The sequence below is a fragment of the Aythya ferina genome (assembly GCF_964211825.1).
Source record: "Aythya ferina genome assembly, chromosome: 1".
NCBI lineage: Eukaryota > Metazoa > Chordata > Aves > Anseriformes > Anatidae > Aythya > Aythya ferina.
The window spans coordinates 61,482,896-61,503,575 of record NC_140296.1 but is presented as its reverse complement, the minus strand read 5'-3'; the positions used below and the strand labels follow the sequence as shown (position 1 = coordinate 61,503,575).

The window sequence follows — 20,680 nt, the reverse complement described above, 5'->3', positions numbered from 1 at the left end:
GCACCTCCACCCAGATTTGGAAAGATTTGGAGGCTGTTCCCCAGCCTTGAGGAACTCTTGGACGTGGTTAAGCCATCTGTGCTGCTTTCTGATCACGAGAAATAGGTGAGCTTGCCTTCTCTGTAGCTATCTAGTAGGCAGCTGTTGCTCCAAATATGCACCAAGAAGGCAAAGCAGGGAAGCAGAAGTCTCAGATGGTTGGTGCCGAGAAATGTTGGAAGAGATATTGCACCTCGGGCGTCAGAGTTTAAGAAAATCTGCCTGTGTTATGGGTTAGAGTTGGCTTATCTCGTCATGGGTCCAAAGGCACCACTGCCCCTTGGCAGAAGATCTGATCACAGCTGGGGTATTATGGAGCCATTTGGGCTGCAAGGGACCTTAAAGCCGACCCAGTTCCAGCCCCCCCGGGCTGGGATGCTGCCCACCGGAGCAGGTTGCTCAAGGCATCACCCAGCCTGGCCTTGAGCACCTCCAGGGATGGGGCACCCACAGCCTCTCTGGGCAGCCTGTGCCAGCCTCAGAGCCTCCCTTTTTCACCCAAAAACCTCCCTGGGGGGGCTGCCGGGCTCCCCCCGAGCCCGGGGCGGCCGGCGGGGGGCAGCCTCCGCCCGGCCCTGGCGGAGCCTCCGCGGGCGCGCAAGCCCCGTGATGTCAGGGGGCGGGGAGGAGGCGGCTCTGCGGCTGCATGTGTGTGTGTGTGTGTGTGTGTGTGTGTGTGTGAGTGAGTGTGTGAGGGTGTGTGTGAGAGGGTGTGAGTGTGTGAGGGTGTGAGTGTGTGTGTGTGTGAGGGCGTCTGACACGGGGTGGCGGTGTGACGGCGGGGCGTCGTCATCTGCATTCACATGGGGGAGGCGGGGGCATCCGCTTGAAGCCCCCCCCCTCCCCCTAAAAATCACCCCCCCCTCTCCCCATCATCATCATCATCCTCCTCCTCATCCTCCTCCTCCTCCTCCTCATCGCCTCCGCGGCCATGACTTCGGCCGAGCAGACCGTTACGTGGCTGATCGCCCTGGGCGTGCTGGAGTCGCCCAAGAAGACGGTGGCCGACCCCGAGGCTTTCCTGCAGTCCTCCCTGAAGGACGGCGTGGTGCTCTGCCGCCTCCTCGAGCGCCTGCTGCCGGGCTCCATCGACAAAGTAAGCGGCTGCCCGGCATGGCGGGGCCGGGCGGGGGGGGCTGCACCGCCTTTGTGCGGCCTCCGACACCGCCCCCGGGGTGCCGAGCTCCCCCGTGGGGGCACCCGGCTGCTCGGGGAGCCCCCCAACCCCTCCCCGCCCTCCCCACACACCCCCGCCGTTCCCAGTCGTAATAACGACCCCCTGGTTTGAGGTGTTCTTGTTGCTTTTTTTATTATTATTTTCGGTGGGCTGCGGTACCCTACTGGGGAAAGTTTCCCCCTGGGGATGAGCGAAGGGCACTCCCCATGTTGGTGGAGGGAGGGGGGGTTCAACTTTTTTGGTTTTTGGGGCTTCCCGCTGAGCCACCAAGTTTGGGAGCCACCACTCGGAGTTTGGTAGGGCGCCGGGCTCGGTGTGCCACGCACGGGGAGTTGTCGCTGCTTTGTGTTGTGCCATGGCACTGAGGTCCAGGACTGGCGTCCCCTGGGCTCAGTGGGGTCATTCCCGTTCCCGTGAGCAAAGTGGGGACGCGGAAACCAGCCAGGAACGCCACCAAGATGATTAGAGGGATGAGACCTCCTCCATGAGCAACATGGGAGCCACCACGGGTGACGGGCAGAGCTGCCCGGGATGGCTGCCACCACCTTTCCCCTCCAGTTGCCACCTGCATGTTGGAGGTGAAAACGCTGCGCGCCTGCTCCAAGGCTTTGGGTGCTGAGCTGTGAGGTAGGGAGAGGCTTTGGGGAAGCTCCTTCCCCTTCTGGAGGTGTCGGCCAGCCTGGTGGGACGGTGCCCTGAGCTTGTCATGAGGAACAGGCTCTACGGCAGGCTCGAAAATAAACACGAGCATGACAGAAAGAAGTGCTGGAAGAGTGTTTCCCAACTTCACGTGCTTTTCTCTGTACGGTATTGCCAGGAGTGGCTCTGCTGATGTGAACGAGAGGCTCTCTCTTGTTTTCACTTCAGAGCAGCCAACACCTCAGGTGTTGGGGTCCCTTCCCGACCCCAAGTCCAGGGGAGGCTTTGCAGAGGGGCACAGCTGCCTGCAGCCTGCCCTGTGCCCAGCGGGGTGCACCAGGAGCTGTCTGTGGGGTGCTGGGATCTGTCCTGTGCACGTCGGTGTGGACCTGGTGGTGTGGAGACACGGGGTCTGGCAGCAGGTGGTGGTGGGCAGGCTGGGACTGCTGGGAGAGTCGAGGAGGAAGAGCTGCCATGGGAGGAAGGCTGCTGCTTCTCCGCCAGACAGGGCATGGGGCGCATAGCTGCCCGAAGTCCCATGCTGGTCTGAGGTCCCTTTCTCCTCTGGCTTTAGTTTAGTCTGGGGGGAAATCACTTTTTCTGCCCCTTTTTCTTCTTTTTTTGAAGGGCTATTTCTTTGCTTACCTGTTTTGTGAGGGGGTCCCAACTTATTTTTGTGGGTCTTTCCCACTGTACTTTCTAGCTCACAGATGCATCTGAAGGACTCATGAACTCATTTTCCAATCCAACTGTGTGAATATTTTCTCTGTAGCTTCAGAGTGTATACCACACAGGCTGGCAGTGAGAAAGTAGTGTAAGTCTGAAGGAGGTATAACTGAGATATTTCCATAATACTTTTTCTTTTTTTTCTTTTTCTTCTGCATTGCTAATAAGACATAAAATTTGCATCCTTCCCTGAATTCAGCTATTTTTTTCCATGCCTTTTTTTGCTACTGCTGTTATTTATGCATTATTTTTATCCTGAGAGCATTTTAAATATGAGCCCTTTTATTAGCTATTTGTCGTGAAAGCTGACACTTCAAATTGGGCTTTTTTTGAGGTTTAAACAATACACAGTTTGGCCCACAGATGTAGGCTGATTCAGCTCTCAAACTCATTTAAGATCGGAACTTTCTATAAATACCTGACATCAGCAGGCACTTTGAAGACTGACAGAGCTCCCTTTCCTGTAAATACAAAGTAGCAACGAAAACCAAAAAGAACCTTAAAAAAATATACAAATTAAAAATAAGCAGGAATGTTTATCAGTTTCTTGAAGATGTTTTCTAGAAAATGCTTTAAGTTCATTTCTTTCTTTCCAAAATTGTTTAGAAAGAGGATTCGATATGTGTAGGAATGTAATAGTACATTTTTTGGCATTTTGTGCTTTTAAAGCCTCTGGGTACCCTGCGAGTAATTAGCAGAAGAATTTTAATAAATAAAAGGTTGTTTGACCATAAAAGGAATAAAGCACTTGAAGGTCAAAGAACAGATTTTTCTTCAGTCGATAAAAACAAATTGGTGGGTTTGAAGGCTGGGTAGCGTGCTCTTCCTTTGGACTGCTTTGTAGATGTGCGCCGTCTTTGCACAGAATAACTTCTTGTCAGGAAGCTTTGGCTACGTTTGCTTACATGACAGTCATCTGTTCTGGAGAAGAGCAGAAGACAGATATTAAATTGAGCTGATTCCAGGATCTGTGAATGAAAACACGTTGGAAAGTGATGTTATTGTGAATTGTGTCTCTCACTTTGGGGCTGCTGTTGGACATCCCTGCGATTCCTTTGCGTTTCAAGGGAGGATGTGCTGAGGTAAAGCAGAAGGGCTGGGTTGGGCGGTGTGATGGTACTGCTGAGCAACCTGTGCCTGGGGGACAGGGTAAGGGAAAGAGAGAAAAGGGAGAGCAGTTACCGAACCCAGCACCCAGTGCCCAAATCCAGCGGTGTCTCAGCTCTTGTAAGTCCTTGAGGAGTCACACTAAGATCATGTTTGAATGAAGCCAGGGTTTCAAGTTACAGCTTCTCGCCCCCGCGCTGTAAAATTGAGTGGCTCAGAGGGCCAGGGAGAGGATCGCCATGGAGGTATCACGGCGTGATACTGCTCGCTGCGTGGACGCTTTTCATTGCAGAGATCATTCTCCAAACCAATCCCTCCACTGCAGACCCGTTTGACCCACTTTTGACATTGTAAATAGAGATTAGAACTGGGGCGGGAATTTTCCTTGTCATATTAGACTTCGCGCTCCATTAAGTTTCGTTTGTACTTTCATTTTTTTCGGCCGGTTGTTCGACTGATAAGCGTGTCTTTGAGGACAGCTCCATTCGCCTGAAGAAGAAAACAGGGAAGATGCCTCAGGGGAAGGAGTCTGGCTCTTGGGGTCAGCCCGGCATCGAGCACTGCGTCCAGGGGCTGATATCCGTGGCATGTGGGGAGCCTGGTGTCGGTGTTTGGTTATCTGTTGGCACCGTGACAGGATTGGTGGGAGGTTTGACTTAGCAATTGAGGTCTTTGGTGGAAAAAAGCATTCTGGGTTTTAATTTAAGAAGGAATGGCTCCCAAGGCGAAAGGATTGCTCTACATGAGGCCCCAGGAGGAGGGCCCAGGCTGTGGTGGCCATCTTGTCAGCCTTAGGACAGGTGCAAGCAGCAGGTGAAGGCAGGCCTCACTGGGCTCTGGTTTCACATGGACATCTCGGGGCCGAGTATTTCTGTCCTGGCGAGGAGGACGGACCTGACCGTGGTGTTTCAGGCATTGCAAAGCAAGGGAAGGTGCTTAGGAGGACCATTAATAACCAGCAGTGCTTTTGCAGCCAGGTGCCTCAGCAGAGGGCGCGGGCCAAAAGCCTGCCCTCACTGAAACCACAGGGACGGTGCTGCCGCAGCAGGTCAACCTAGGGCTAGACCAGGGAGACGAGAAGCTAAATCTGCATTTCAACGTGCATATGCTCTCTCCCCCGGGCAACAGTCCTCAGGCAGAGCCTCCCGAGGAGATTATTTGTGCTTCTGGCAAGAATAATCCCCGCCGGGCAGCTGCGCCTGCGGGCAGGCCGCCGTGTGGCCGCTGTGCGGGCAGGTGGTGCTGCTGCGGGGCGGAGGAGCCACGAGGGCGAGCCCGGCTCTTGGGGAAGGTTAGCCCAGGTGAGAGCATTAAAACACCTTTTTCCTAAATAGGGCTCATTCTCTTAAGTGCTACTGTGAGCTTCCTCGTGGGATCGTTTGGTCTTATTACGGAGTTGTCATTGACCATGCTGTCAGTCACCATGTTGCTCCTGCTGCCTTGTGAGCACAAGAGTACAGGAGGGTCGCTGATGGAGGGCGCTGCTGCTTTTTGCATTTATTCACTGGCTGTGTAACTGTGGTGGCTGTGATGTTGTCCAGAGAAACACGGTATGCTGAGGAAGCAGAGGACCTGTGTCTGCATTTGGTGTCCCTTTCTCCTTCAAATATCAGACCTTCTTACAGCCGAAGGATCTAGGCTGAGTTAAATAAGGGAATGCCAGACCCAGAGAAGAGGGGGAAATTTGTGAAAGTATTTGTGAGGAAATCATTTTTGTGAGAAAAATACAGAGAGAGTGTAGTTTTGCCGATCTCACCCTCCTTAACATCCTTTTTACAGCCCCTAGATGTGTTCTTTCTAGGTCTGCATGTAATACAGACAACAGAAGAGGTGATACTGTAGCCCTTGGGTACCCAGACCGTCCTCCGAGCACCACATCTCTGTGGGGAAAAGGAGGAGCTTTGGGGTGCTGTCAGTGCTCTCCCTGTGGTTAATACAGCGTGCTAGGGGGCAGAGTGCAGAGCATCGTTCAGGTGACGATGTCTACGACTGTAACTTGGAAAAACCTTGGAAAAAACTGCACGTCTGGCCTTACAGTGAAGTTTACACATTTTATAGATATAAGTATACATTTATTTAAAATTCCCCTAGCTCTGTTCCTCCCTGCAGACCGTGTGGGTAGAGTCCCCTCTTGGCCCACTAAACGCTGTTCGGGTCCGGGAGCATTCGGGTCTCCATTTTCCAGCTCTGCAGCAAGCACCATAGGAAAATGCTGGCAGCTTGCCCGGGGCAGGGTCTCCGCTGTAGGGTTTTTGTAGGCCCGTGGAGTATTTTCACACAGGCAGAGGGGGGAAAAAAGCCGTCAAGTCCTACGCCCCCAGCCGATGCAGCTGTGCTGACAGAGCGGTGCTTTAGTTGGCTGCGTCGATGTCACTGGGGGAAGCGGTACGGTTAGACTGGCAGAGGAATTCCCTCTCTGGCATATGTTACATCCACACGGAGGAGCGATGCCAGCACCGCTAGCAGCAGAGCTCTTCCAGTGTAAACAAACCCTGAGCGATTGGACTCCTGCAGCCCGAGCGCACGCTGCATCCGAACAGCGGCGCTGCCTGCCGCACCGGGGGCACTGCAGGGGGCCGTGGGAGGGGGTGCAGCACCCCTGCTTACCGGCCTCCGCTGCTGACAGAGCTCCCAAATTACCCCTTCAGCTGGGTTTCGTCGGCTGCTGCCCCAACGCTGCTGGCAGCTGGAGCAGCACGTCACGGTGCTTCGCCCACTCCAGCTCCAGGGAATGCTCCGCATCGTCCTGGGTCGCTCCTGGAGCCCAGCAGCCCCGGGCTGGTAAAGTCACAGGGGGCTGCGACAGCTGCCTGCTAGCTGCTGCCACCTTTTTCTTTAAATAGACAAGAAAATAAGAAAAAAAAATGGTGGCGGGGGGGATGTAGGACTAGGAGTATTTGGAAACGGTGGAAATATTACTTGTGCAGTTGTAACCAGACCTCATGCGTGCCGATGTGTGATGCTTTATGCATTTATGCATTCTCACATGCATGCGTGTCAGCAGACTCAGCCTGATCTAGTTCGCAAGGTGGGCCCGCAGGTGGATTGTAATTGCAGTTGCAAATGCAACTCTCAGTCTTGTATTTGCTAAGTTTTACAGGCTTGGCATTCTCTGTGCTGTCTTACAGTTTTTTTTTTATTTGTTTGTTTGTTTGCCTTTTTTTTTTGTGTGTGTGAAATCTAAAAATATAATGGAAACTTCTGAAAACAAAGCTGTAGCATCTGGAACACCACGACACCCTTAACTTACTGTGTTTGTATCTTAGGGAGTGATCAAATACCTGTCCCATGGAAGTTTATAGGCTTTGATGGGAATTTGACCAGGGTCCAAGGAAGGTAACAAAAATCCAGTACTTCCACTGCAAAGAACATACTGTTTTCCTGAGCGTTGTTTAATACAGGTGCAGATCTGAAGGGATGATCTCAAACAGCTGTATCAGTCTCACGGTATCATTTCCACAAGGCAGTTTAAAGAGAAAAGTGGCTCTTGGTGTTGTGTAAGACTCAGAGAACCAGTTTATCAAGGCTGCCACAGAAGTGGTTGGCATTTTAAGAGGGCTGTAAATTTCCTTCCCAGACTTGCCAGCATTAGCTGAACTTGGTGTTTTGAGGGCTGTTTCCAACAAAGGGGCATTTTTGAACATGTGCAGAAGAAGAACTTGGAGATAGAGAAGTCTTCAGACAACCAAAGTGCTCCTGCTACAGCTGCTCTAACCGGGTGGAAATCGAGGGAGCAGGGAGCTGTGGCTGGTGAGCTGGTATGGCCCACGGGATGGTCAAGGAAGGGTGGTAGGCTCCTGATCAGTGGGATAAGGTTGCAAGGCAAAAAAGTGGGGCTAAACATGGGACTAGAATTGCTGGGTTGAAAGGTGGCTTGATTCTTGGTTTACTTCAGTCTGGGTGTCCTTCTCAGCATACAAGCCATTTAGGTTGTATTTTAAGGCACCTACCTTCCCTTCTTGGGTCTGTGGATAAGTTTTCTGAGTGAGCACTGCGAATTTAAAAATCTGGTTGCTGGAGTATGTGGCTTGTGAGAGTCTTCTATTGGATCCAGCTCTCACTTTGTACACTGTGTCTGCTGCTGGGTTTTCAGAGCATGGGTTTCCTCGTGCCAGAGCGCAGGTGTGTAGCACACAGCAGCTGCTGTGCTGCTGATTATTAAAACTTTGTGGGCAGCAAGTTTTATAGATTCGGAAAAATCAGTACTAAAGAGCCACTGTACAGCAGAAACAAACTCATTGTGAGGTCTGGTGCTCCATCAAGGTGCCTACAGCCCAGAATGTGTCTTTCTAAGAATCCCGCTCTGTGTTTTTGGTTTAACTGCAGGGTCCTGCTAGTGCCACCTCACCAGCAAGACCTGCAGTCTTGGCTCGAGTGCAGGATGCTCCTCAGCCACAGGCGTGAGTGATGCGACCCATAAAGTGCAGCTGCACCTTCTGCTGTCACCGTGGCTCTGTGCTCCTTTCTTTACTGTCCCTGCCGGATCCGACTGATGCGGATGGGTGCTGTGGGAAGGAGGGACAGAGCAGGAACCCGAAAGCTGTTGGTGTCTCTGCCCCAAGGGATGGGCCCTTATGGTCAGTGTCTTGGGCGGATAAGGTGCAAAAAAGACCACGGGCAGAATGAACAGGAAAAATGATCGGCACGTAGTGACAGAGGACAGCGCCCTCGTCCATAACACGTCCCCTTATGATTTCATTCTTCTGCAATGCTCTTTGAAGTGCAGGACTGCCTCTTTACAGGAATTTTTCCCCTAGCGTGCCTGCTTGGAGGCTGAGTCTTTGAACTCTGGACTCAGGAAGCCACGCTCCTGGCACAGAACACTTTCAAGTGTCTGCTGGACACACCTGCTAGTTGGCAGGTACCCCTTCTGTTTGCTGCTGGTTCTGCTTTCTTCTCACTGGGACGGTCTCCCTTCGTACCAAACTGTGTTGTACATATTGTATGCTGTGCTAGATAAATGACTGAATGACAGCAAGCTTCCTACACAGCAGTTCCAAGAATCAGTCTCTTCCTACTGCCTTCACTCCAGTTTGTTTGAAAGACCTCTCTTACGTTGGCCCATTTTGCTCATCAGATGAATGCGAGTGCACAGCCAGTTTTCCATACGCAGAAGTAGAAGACATCAGCAGCTATTAATTTATAGATTTTACTCTTTGCAATTGAAGGGATATATTTTTGCGTTTTAAACTCATTTATAGTTATACATTCCTTGCTTATTTTCTTGGCATACTTTCGTTGTCCAACAGGTAGCCTTTTTCATTTTTCCTGAGACAGCCCCTGTCGTTCCTTTTCCCAGTAATTCCTGTCTCTGCTTTGCCCTTCTTTATGCATTTGTTGATTAAAATTACAGAGTTAAACTGAATCAAAACAGAGGTAATTCTAGCTGGGCACCATCTATTTGTATCATACATTTTTTACCCTCCAGAGAAGATGGAGAACAATGTAGTCCACTTCTTGACAGCTGTGGTGCCTCGCATGCGTGTCCTTGTTGAACTACCCATCATTTCTGGAACTATTCCCCGAGGGATGAAGGCTTAATCAGAACCTGTCCCTGAACCACGAAGTGGTTGAGGCTGTTACTGCCGCTCTGTGCATTACCTCCGCTCATCGCGCTGGATTCCTCTGTGGAGCCCCGGTCCCTAATTAAGAATCTGTCAGGTCCCTCTGGAAGTCCTGTCTTTTCTAATTACAGTTATTCTTTTTTATTTGTGTTACTCTAGCACGTAGAGGTTCCAGTTGGACACTGAGGCTTCTTTGTACTGCGGGTGGTATAGGCTTGTAACAAGATGACAGCCCCTGCTAATGAACTGACAGCGCTGGGCTGTGACAGCAAGAGGAGGAAGCAAACACCGGCGAGGAAAGCATGCAACCGCTTCTTTTCATTGCCTTTACGTACATGCAATCGGCTTTCTGTTAAGCTAAGTAATGTTGGAGTATGACCCTCTTTGGTTTTGGTTTATTTATCCTGGCTTTCTGAACGTGTTTGGTTTCTTTCGGGCAAACTAATCCTTGCCTGCCTGTGCTCTGCTTGCATTTATGCTGCGTTGTGAATAGTCCGTGGGCTATAAATGCTACCTGTGTCGCTGCCTGTAACGGGATCAAGTGTCTGCTACCACAGGTGTAATTTTAACACTGACTTGGCCCACAGAATTGAACTTGGAGATTCGCTCAGAGGTTCTGCGTGTGCCGCTCGGGTCATCGTGCTTCTTGGTAGAAGATTGCTGGAGTCACATTGAGGTTTCCCATTTAAATAACCTAATGGATTTGCTTCTTTTTGTGGGATCATTAACACTTCACATTTCCAGCAGGATACAAATGCTGCGATATTTTTAGATTCTTTACCCATATGCTTCTGTCTCCCGTTGGATAAAAATGCCACTGTACCCACGGAGCTGAGAAGATGTAGCCTGCTTGTGTCACCCCCCCGTACTGCTCAAGTCCATTACCCTCCCTTGTTTTGACAGAGAAAACAAATTATTTTAAAAAGATTTACCATAACTTATTCTATTCTTTTTGAGGGAAGATGATTTTTAACTGCAAACATGCATTTGAGTTCTGGTTGGACTGAGATTTCACAGACATATCTGGCATGTTTGGCTTTTTTTTTTTTTTTTTCTTATTGTTTCTTTAATCAGAAGTTTTTGCCCTCTAAATCAGGTGTCCTTCCTAATCCTTTTTTTTTTTTTTTTTTTTTTTTTTGACCTATTCCCTGGTACTGTGAAATCTTCTATGAGGTATGTGCAGTCTCTTCTGAGGTAGTCATTCACATATCTGGGTTTCTCGCCATTACTGAATTTGGTGCTTAACTTATTCAGCACTTTGGGAATAAGGAGTGTTAAGTTGAGACACCTGACTACATTATGAAGCAAGAAGCTTGTTTCTTTTAAGAGAAATCTAGATTTCAAGTGATTTCTTGTTAGAGGTTATTCTTGCTTGGAGATCATGAGTAATTTTAAGCTTAAGGATGAAGAGGCTTTGATGAAGTAGAAGCAACCAAGAAATAGTGGGTGCTAAAAAAGGGATGAGGCAGTATGACCTGTAAAGGGAGATCAAAACCAGATATTTTGCAATCAGTATAAGAAAAAAGTTACAGATTGCAACTCTGTAATTATTGTGTGTCCCATGTTAGACAGCAATATGAGGCAGGAGCATGCCAGAAGCATAAGCCAGGAGTTACTGACAGAATTCTCCAGAAACATTTCTAACAGCGGGTGTTGGGATCATTAGCTAAGCGTGAGATTGCCTAAGAAAATTAAGAAGTAAATTAATTGGAGCAATCAAAACATGTAGCAGACAATAAACACAAAACTGGCAAAAACAATGCAAGGGGGATGAAGCTCATCATATTTCCGAGGGGGTTCTGTTTCTGTTTGTATCTTTCCCAAACTTACTGTGATTCCCATTTAGGCTGTTGTACTCACGTCAGACTTCTTTGGCACTCCCTTTACGTTTTTTATAATGAAAGGGTTATGGTTATTCCTAACCCACAGCAGTATATCATAGTACCAAACAATTGGAGGAGCTTGGTGTGTGTGTGTGCTTGCTTGAGAAAAGGAGACTTCTTCCTGTGCCTGGTGACAGGATGAGGGGGAACGGGCTAAAGTTGCATCAAGGGTGTTTTAGGTTGGATATTAGGAAGAACTTCTTTACTGAGAGGGTTGTGAGGCATTGGAATGGGCTGCCCAGGGAAGTGGTGGAGTCACCATCCCTGGAGGTCTTTAAAAGACGTTTAGATGTTGAACTTAGTGATATGGTTTAGTGGAGGACTTGTTAGTGTTAGGTCAGAGGTTGGACTCAATGATCTTGCGGTCTCTTCCAACACAGACAATTCTGTGATTCTGTAATTCAGTTGATATTGATAGCAATTCCTTGTATGATGAAATAGAGGCATTCATTTGAAATTAATCTGAATTTTGTGTTTAGAAAGTGAGAGCAACTTGTGTTTTACATACCTTTGTTCCAGGTTCAGCCTGTCATGCTGTTGTGTTGTCAATGCTTGTGGTACCACAGGGTCAGAAATATCTGTGATGCTCTACTAGCTCTGCAGGAAGGCCCTACCTTGTTTCTGGCTTGATGCAGTATTTGGAGGCAGCCTTGTGCTAAGTTTCAGGCACTCTGGATGCCCATCATCTGGAGACGACGGATTATGTGTGAGTTTGTGTTGCCTTGACACGGGTGTGCGTGTAACAAAACTTCCTTTCCAGCGACCTTATTGCTCTTTACAGATACCTTAAAGGAGGCTGTAGCGAGGTGGGGGTTGGCCTGTTCTCCCACATGCCTGGTGACAGGACGAGGGGGAATGGGCTAAAGTTGCGCCAGGGGAGTTTTAGGTTGGATGTTAGGAAGAACTTCTTTACTGAAAGGGTTGTTAGACACTGGAACAGGCTGCCCAGGGAAGTGGTGGAGTCACCATCCCTGGAAGTCTTTAAAAGATGTTTAGATGTAGAGCTTAGGGATATGGTTTAGTGGGGACTGCTAGCGTTAGGTCAGAGGTTGGACTCGATGATCTTGAGGTCTCTTCCAACGTAGAAATTCTGTGATTCTGTGATTCTGATTCTGTGCTGTGTAGGCAAAGGATGCGATGGCTGGCAGAGCCACCTTTGCCTCCAATGTCTTCCAGTGCACTTTTGCTCTTGGCTTTGCTGCTCAAGCAGAGCTTCGCGTCCAGGGCTCTGAGTCTGGTTACCTCATGGTTTGAGCAGCGCTTTCTGTGGTAAAGTGCTTCGTAAGAACTCAATGGTGATTTATTTATTTTTTGTGGGGGTGAGACGATGCTTACACACACAGCATTTGAGTGGCGATGAGTGTGTGCAGCGTGTATCTGGCTCCTGTGGGCACCTTGCAGGGGACACCTCCCGGCTGAGTCCCCTCAGGGCTCTCCCCTTCCTCAGGCGCCTTCAGTGGGCTGGGACGCGGCGTTTCCTCACAGCACCTCCGGAGCCACGCCGGGTGAAGCCAACCGGCCGCGGGCTGGGTTTTTAATCCCTAATTTTAACAAGCAGCGAGCGTGCCCACAGCCTCCCCCTTTCCCTTCCCTTTCCCTTCCCTTCATCCCGCCCCGTGTGGGGGCGGGCTCCTGCCCCGCCCGCCATTTCCTGCGCTCCCTGTTTACTTCCCGGGTCGAGCCCTGCCCAGCCGCCGCCGCCGCCGCCCGCGGAGGGGAGGGGAGGTGAGGGGCGAGCCGGGGGGGATTAAAAAAAAAAAAAAAGAAAAAAAAAGGATAGTAAAAGGGATGGAGGGGAGGACCCCTCGCTGAGCACGGCCGCCTCTTGCCTTGCAGGTGTTCCCGGAGCCGCGCACGGAGGCCGAGTGCCTGAGCAACATCCGCGAGTTCCTGCGGGGCTGCGCTGCCGCCCTCCGCCTGGAGGTGAGTGCGGGGGGACGGGGGGACGGGGCCGCCCCGCCACAAGATGGAGGCGCCCCGGGGGGGGGGGGGAACGGCTGCTGGCACGGGGGAAGATCTGAAACATGCCTTTTTTATTTTAATTTTATCCCGTTCCCTGTGAAATAAGGCTTGATGCCCCCTAAAAAAATAAAAATATCTTCTAAAATCGAGAGGGCAAATAAAATGTGAGGCAAATAAAAACCCCCCAGGGTTGGCTCCCCAGGAGCCAGCTTTGTGTTGTCTTAAGCCTTCTGGTTTGCCTCACAGCTGCTGTTTTTTTTAAATTTTTATTTTTTAACACCTGTGCTAAGTCATATTTTGAGCTTTCACGTGTGGGAGCCGATCTAAGGTTCAAGTAGTGGACGTGTGTGAGGCAGAGTGAGGCGGTGAGGGAGACACATGGAGTCTCCCTTCAGAAATAAATGCAGTATTGCAAACGTGAGAGCCAAAGGTGGGAGAAAACCACCACGGATATCCATCTCTCTCTTCACTCATCCCCTCAGGCAGGTCTCTCACCAAGCTTGGAGTCATTTCAGTGGTACCAGGCTGGGAGCAGGCAGCGTTGCAGCTTGGTCTTTTGTAGCTGCGGTGAGCTTTTGTCAGCTCTTGTGCTGAGAAGGTGAAGAAAAAAGATTTAAAAAAATAAAGATAATTCTGGTCTTCCTCTCGGAACCTGAATATTTCTTGGGCATAACCAAATTGTTGACGTGGCCTCAGGGGCTTCTCAGCCAGATTGCCGGAAACTCCTTTCTTCTGCCTTCCAGCTCAGCGTGTCGGAGCAGGAATCGTTCCCAAGCTACCAGGAGAGGTGAGAGGCTGGCAGGAAGGGGCACAAATGCCTGGGCGTATGGAGCCTTCTGTGCGAGCCTTACGAACTCTGGTTGTGCTCCCAGGTTGGCTGTTCCCTGTTGTTTTCTCATTAATTTCTCCAGCCCCCTTGCTGTGGCCAAAGATGAGAGGAATGGCAGCCTGGACTCAACAAGTGGGTATCTGGCAGGACCGCTGAGCCTGGGCTCTTTTTCCTGCCTCCTTTAACAAGGTGTGAGTCAGCCCTCGTGGATCTCTGCCTCACTCGCTGTGGGAACTGGGGAGGTGCCATAGCTTCTCTGTGCAGTGTCTGTAACGCTGCCTTGCTGGTGGTCAGGCTTTAGAAGAGGCTGGTTGCTCGCTTTGAAGGTTGCCTTTGGTTTTTGCATTGAGTGAAGAGCATCTCTGGAAACAGCAAGAGGGATTTTTTTTTCAGGGGCATATTATCTCAGAGGGCAGATTCACCACTGAAGATTTAATGGTGAGTATAAATGATTGATAAACCAGTGGTTGTGATCATTGAAACAGAAGAGACATGTGAACAGTGCAGGTGTCAGAGGGAGCTCTGGAATGGTGCTGGGAAATGCGACCTTGTGAATGTGATTTTCCTACGTGTTCCTTGTGGAGCTTTGCATGGCTCTACTTGAGACTGGTGTTGAGTTATATGTGGCCAGGTTGGGTGATTTTCTGTAGGATTTTTCGAGTATGGTACAAAGACAGCACTGGTTTGCTTAGCCAAGGGTCAGCCTTGCACAAGCACTTCCAGTTCTTAGGTCTGAAGTAGTCAAGGGTGTAGTAGAACTGTAGTTTGACAAAGCTGTGCCAGAGCTCCTTGCTTCTTAGTCTGTGTGGCTCTGGCTTTGGAGCCTCTGTTATGGCACGTTTATGGAACTTGATGAAGGGCCATGGTTGATGGAGAGCAGCGCTGCAGTAGTTGTTTTTTTTTTTTTTAATGTTTTTCTCTGTGATGTCGATTTATGGAGGATGTGATGGCAGCTGCCTTCCTACCATAAAGATAAGGAACAGAGGTGAGAAATGTTCTTGGCCTGGGAACGTTCAGATGTCTGAAAGTTACCATCTTCTTCCTCTGCTCAGTAAGTCTGAGCAGTTAAATTGCATATCCAGAAAGGATAGCTCAGATGCTAATGAGGACCCCTGTTCCTCAAAGGGAACCAATGGCTCCTTTTTTGCCCCTGCAGTACTTGATGTTTAAGTGTTCCAGAGTAAAATGAATGCTTAATCCGGAGCTTGCAGTAATCCTTTGTAAGTTGAAATTTGTGTTCGTAAAGCAGAAATAGTTTCAATAAATATTCAGAAGATTGTTCTGCAAGTATTGTCTTTTAATACTTCTTTAAAATAAAGATTTCTCATGTACGGATTAAAAAATGAGACCTGTTCGTGAAAAAATGTTCCTGAGATCTCAGTTAGGGCCTGAATATGGAACTCCATATTGCTTTTTTTTTTTTTCCCCCTTCTGGAAACTGTTAATGTTTGCTTAGAATAATTGGAGTGTGGAGCAGTTTAAAGCTTCGAAGCTCGGTTGCATACGACAAATGTCTACGTCGAGGGAACAGACTGTGGAGCAGCTGCCCGCGTTGCAAGTTCACAACTTACTGCGTGGCTTCCTCCAGGAGGTACAGTAGCTATATGCTGCTCTTCCCAGCCCTGTTTTAAGGGTCGTTTTCCCACACAGTTTTATCTTTGGGTGAAAAAAACACTTAGCTATGTTGCCTTTAAAGGAAGAAAGGCCTGCTTGGCTAAATGGGTTCGGGGAAAAGGCTTGCAGCATGATGGTTGTGCGTGGTGGACTCTGCTCTGGAGGAATATCAGTAGATCCATGTAATTGGTGTGGGACTCGCTGCAGACACGCAGCATCTTCCACAGAAGTCTGGCTGGAGACAGAAATGACAAGGTGACGGTCACAGAGCATTTGTTCCTGTCGGAGCCCTAATATGTCTCTCTGTAATGATTGTCTTGTACCTGTGTCATTACTCTGGGTTTGTTCCTTTTTCAAAGGAGCCTCAGCTTCCTGGATAGATGTACTTTCCTCTTTCTTTGATCAGAGCTGCTTAACAGCTTGTGGGGCCAAAAACAGGCCATTAGAGAAATCTTTGTCTAGTTCAGCAGCAGAGAGGTTTGTTTGGGGAACAGTTAAACGTGGGTTAATAGAAGAACAAAGCTGCGCATTGCTGTCCCTTGTTTAAAGGAGCGAATAGCTGATGTATCCTGTGAACACCACCAAGTCCTACTTCCTCAAATTTCCGGAGTCCCATCTTGCAACATGTTTCTGCTGGCTTTCATGGAAGGAAAATGATTATTGCCTGCTTAACTGCAAGTGTGGCGTGAGCTCCAAAATATTTTGTATTTGTTATGCTGATGGGAAAGATGGCAACTGGCTCATGGAGAAAGATAGGTGAGCCAAGGAGCTGAGAGTCTTCTCCATACCTGTGCCTCTGTCATTCAGGTTGGTCACTTTATTACAGAGACAGCAAGGCCAAAATCGGGATTTTATTCCTCTAGTAAATCTATTAAAGGAGAAACAAAGCAAGCCTGGTCTCTTGTAAATCTCGAAGGATTTACCCTTAAGGTTCAGAACACCACATGCAAATGTGGGAAATGAAGTCTCAAGGGTTATGAATTCTATCAAGATATACAAATGTGCCCGAAACGCAGCTGTGGCCCTGGGGAGAAGTTTGTGAGGGCTGCCAATGTTCTGCTAGACCAGGTGATCGTTTGGGAGCAGGTTTGCCTGTCTTTCTCTTCCCACCCAGCCATGGCAGCTCATCTGTTAGGCGATGTTACTTTTCTCCCCGAGCCTTGTGCATTTCTGTAGCTTGTTACAGCTGCAGTCCTGTGTGGCTGTGGGAAGGTACTGTGCACGTTGGCGTTTGGAGATCCATTTATACAAGGTGCAGATTGAACAAAGATTTAGGTTGAACTAAGCTGCTAACATGAATGGGCTTAGCTGACGTCTGCCAGTGAATCAGGAGCGGCGAGGGTTCTCGTGCGGAAGAGCTTCAGGCCAGTATTACAATGATATTATAGAAATTCAATCACACACCTACCCTTCCGGCACTTGTTCAGACTCTCATCTTGCCTTGTCAGAGAAATATTTTCTTTAGCTCTGCTCCTTGGTTTTATTCCAGTAGAAAGAAGGTCTTTCTAGCATGGGAGGTGTGCTACCAGATGTCTTAGCTGAACGCCTTTCTGCTGCTTTGTCATAAATATTTTCCAGCATTTTGATGTTTTAAAGTTACTGCTATTTACTTCCAGTTAAACACTGGAAAGCTTTTATTTGGAGACTGAGATCTTGGCTAGATTTTTGGTAACAGAGGGATTATACAAAGAATTTACACATCTTTTGTTCAAGATGTGTCCACTGCCTTCCCCCCTTCCTGATTTCTGTCCTCTTCCTCCTGTACTGGTATTACAGTTCTGCAAATGACTGTTTCATGCAGTTCCTTCTTGATTTTCTTAGTCTGTTTTGCTCATCATAAATAAGTCAAGTACAGCCTGACTTGTGTTACTGGCGTTCTGTTAGCACATCTTGGATCCTTTTGAAGACAGGAGGGTGCTGTTACGTGGCTGTTTACACACATTTTTACAGAGTGGCTCCTGTGTGATCCGAAGGATTCTTGTGCACAAAGAGGACGCCTGGAGTGGTGATTCACAAGTTCACCAATTCTTTGTGTTCCCATTGAGGAGAAGGCTTTGAATATTACTTTGTTAGAGGTGTCCTACAATGACATGGTGGGAAAGTTATTATTATTTATTTTTTTATTAAGAATGCTTTTTTTTAAGGTCAAACCAAATCTGTGTGCTGTTTGCATGGCTCTGTGCGTGGTGAGGTGACGCAGAGGCAGAGCCACACGGTGTGGGGCAGGGAGGATTGGTAGTGGCAGAAGCTGGCACAGCTTCAGTGTGTAAGACACAGCCTCACACGTGAGTGTGCCTGACAGCATTTCAGGTTCTCACCCTGCTCCCTTTAACCTTCCTGCTCTTCCCAGGGGAATTTTTTTTGGGGTTCTGCCTGAGCTGTTGCAGCACTCAGTGTTATGTTGTACTATGGCTGGCAAACCACTGATTTCAGTGGTTTTTATTAAATAGGAGGAATGATTTTCTTTGAAGTACATGTTCAGAAGCACCTGATACCGATTTAAACATCGACATTTTGAAAAGTGGGGGAAAAAAAACCCAAGCTCTCACAAAAATTACAAAAGTGAATGACAGGTGTGTGCCTCCCTACGGAGTACTGTCACAAAAATGGTTGGGGAATGTACTAGCATTTTTTTTGGCTACTTAGGGTCTGTATTGAATGTTCCTTGAGTAAAAATCTGTTCAGAAGTTTTGAGCTAGACCTTAAATGTTTGTATACCTGCAAATTATTGTGTGTTGCATGCTGACACAACCCCTGGAGCACGAATGTGAGCCTGCCGCAGACATCGATGCGTCTGCCCTCACTGCGTGGGACACACGTGAGGGGTGTGTGGCAGGGCAGACCCGCTCCAGGATGCTTCAGTGCACACAGGGAGAGCTGCAGAGATGTGCTGCTCCTCTCTGCTCTGCCTCTCGCCTGGGATATATCTGCTAAGGGCACGCTGTGCCACTGCCCGGGTGAATTGCCCTGTGCTTTGGGAGAGTCCTCAGTGCAACCGCTTCGTTTGTGGGGCTGGTTTTAGTCCTGAGGTCTGAATAAAGCCTCGTCCTGCAATTAAAAGGAAAAAAAAAAAAGTGTGTTGTGCTGTTAATACAGAACGCAGCAGATCTCAGCACTGCAGTCGTACGCTCAAATATAGCCCACGGCTTTCACTAAAGGGTGGCCGTGCTTTTTTGGTAGAAGAGGAGCTGATCATGTGAGGGGAAGTGTGGGAGCTAGGAAATCCAGGGAAACCAGAGAGCTGGAGGGGAGGAGGCTTTGGGCAGAGCTTCAGAGACCCTGCGGAGAAAGAAAAGAGAACGCAAAGGTTGCTTGCTGCCTCGTGCTCTTCTCCTGCCTTGTCAGAGGGGTTCGGGCTGTCTGCTTTCCTTCGCCTCCCCTGCCCTCCAGCTCTCTGCTGGGAAGCTCGGCGGGGAAGGGTTCTGCTCGCTTTCTGAACTTCTCTGCCTGGCCCTGAGCAGCTGCTGCGAGGTGAGTGCCGGGCTGTGAAGCGTGCTCCGGGGGGCAGCTCTGTGCACGGGTCAGAGCCTCGCTGCCTCTTATTCTTTCCGTGCCCCTTTCCAGGGAATGGCTGTGGTCGTGCTGGTTGCTGTCGTGGCTTTTACAGGTGACTTGTGAAGTTGTGCTCCAGAGGCCTTGCCACCTTCTTCACGTATTTTTGAGGACTTGTAAGAAATGTAACTGACGGGTGACCTGTAAGCAGAAATGGAGGTAAAGCTGAGGTTGTACAACCACAGCTGGGTGTGCTGAATGCAGTTACCTTGTTGTTAGGTGTCAGCTGAATTTCCCAGGCCTGTGTGTGACACACAGAATCTCCTGAGTTGCAAGGGACCTACAAGGACCATCGAGTCCAACTCTGGCTCCACACAAGACCACCCAAAAATCAGACCACGTGTCTGAGAGCGTTGTCCAAAGGCTTCTTGAACTCCGGCAGGCTCGGTGCCGTGACCACTGTCCTTGGCAGCCTGTCTCGGTGCCCGAGCACCCTCTGGGTGCAGACCCTTTCCCCAACCCCCAGCCTGACCCTCCCCTGTCCCAGCTCCATGCCGTTCCCTCGGGTCCTGTCGCTGTCCCCAGAGAGCAGAGCTCAGCGCCTGCCCCTCCGCTCCCCTCGTGAGGGAGCTGCAGGCCGCCATGAGGCCTCCCCTCAGCCTCCCCTAGACTGAAGAACAGCTCTGGCAGAACAGGGGCTTTGAAGACGACCTGAGGTGAGAACTATCCAGAAGAGAGTCCACAGAAACAGGCCGTGGCTTTAGCTTTTGTTTACTGATTTCAGCAGAATCCTCTTTTGATTCTTATTTCTGACTTAGGAGGTGTTCTAGGTTGATGCTGTGTGGATATGATGCAATATCTAATTTAGATGGTCTGTGATTTGCTGTGATTTCTTAAACGCTTTCAGCTTAGCAACTACTCCTGACTTCTGCTTGCATGCAGATCTCTTGGTATGTGTGGGAAAGGTGCTGTGCAGTCTGCTCTGGAGACGAGGCTTTGCAAGCCTGATTTTTGCATTATTGTCTTGCTGAGAGGAGAAAAGCACCTTGCTCACTTCCTCTAATTTAAAGGAAAAGACCTAGTTAGAATATGGTGATTTTTGCGTTTCCTTGGGGGGAATTAATCTGATCTTACCGAGTTCAGCTGAACACCAGGATAACTCTCTAACTCCTGCGTGTCCCAGCTTGAACTCTCTGTTCTGCTGCAGCTACCTGGATGGAGATGTTTCATCAGATGTCAGTGCTACTGAGAGCTGGAACAGTGAGCCTGCCCAGTGTGGGAAATGTGCCTTTTTTTTATGTTGCCAGCTTTTTCCAGGTCTTTGCATCTTCCAGGAAATACTGAAAAATTCTCGATAGCAGAGAATTTACCAATAGTGGTGGTAACCTCAGACTGCTGTTACTGAAAATGAGGTGTCTTCAGCCATGCTGCCTCAGTCCTCTTGGATGGAGCAAGTGGTGTCCCGACAGCAGGTCCAGAGGGAAGGCCAGGTTTGTGGGAGGGCGATGGGGTGTTTCAGCAGGTGGCAGTCTCTTCTCTGAATCCACCCAGGGCTGGTGCTGCAGCCTGCTCTGGGAGAGGGGAGAAGAGAGAGAGACTTCTTTCTGTCAGTGCCATCTTGTGGGCCAAGCATTAATACAGACTCTGA

At 49.3% G+C, this 20,680-nt stretch overlaps 1 protein-coding gene across 3 annotated transcripts in view; it reads left to right on the top strand.

Annotated features, from left to right (window-relative positions):
* Positions 1-728: 728 nt before the first annotated feature.
* ARHGEF7 (Rho guanine nucleotide exchange factor 7) overlaps positions 729-20,680 on the top strand; it is a 110,085-nt gene continuing 90,133 nt past the window's right edge. Inside the window, exons 1-2 of one of the 3 annotated variants that reach the window (XM_084536336.1) lie at positions 729-1,135; positions 12,972-13,058. In XM_084536336.1, coding sequence (XP_084392462.1) covers positions 971-1,135; positions 12,972-13,058 — 252 coding nt within the window. In that variant the 5' untranslated portion in view covers positions 729-970. Of the gene's footprint in view, positions 1,136-12,800; positions 12,861-12,971; positions 13,059-20,680 lie in introns of those variants that run through there. The other 2 variants (XM_084536337.1, XM_084536338.1) reach the window with 2 other exon arrangements.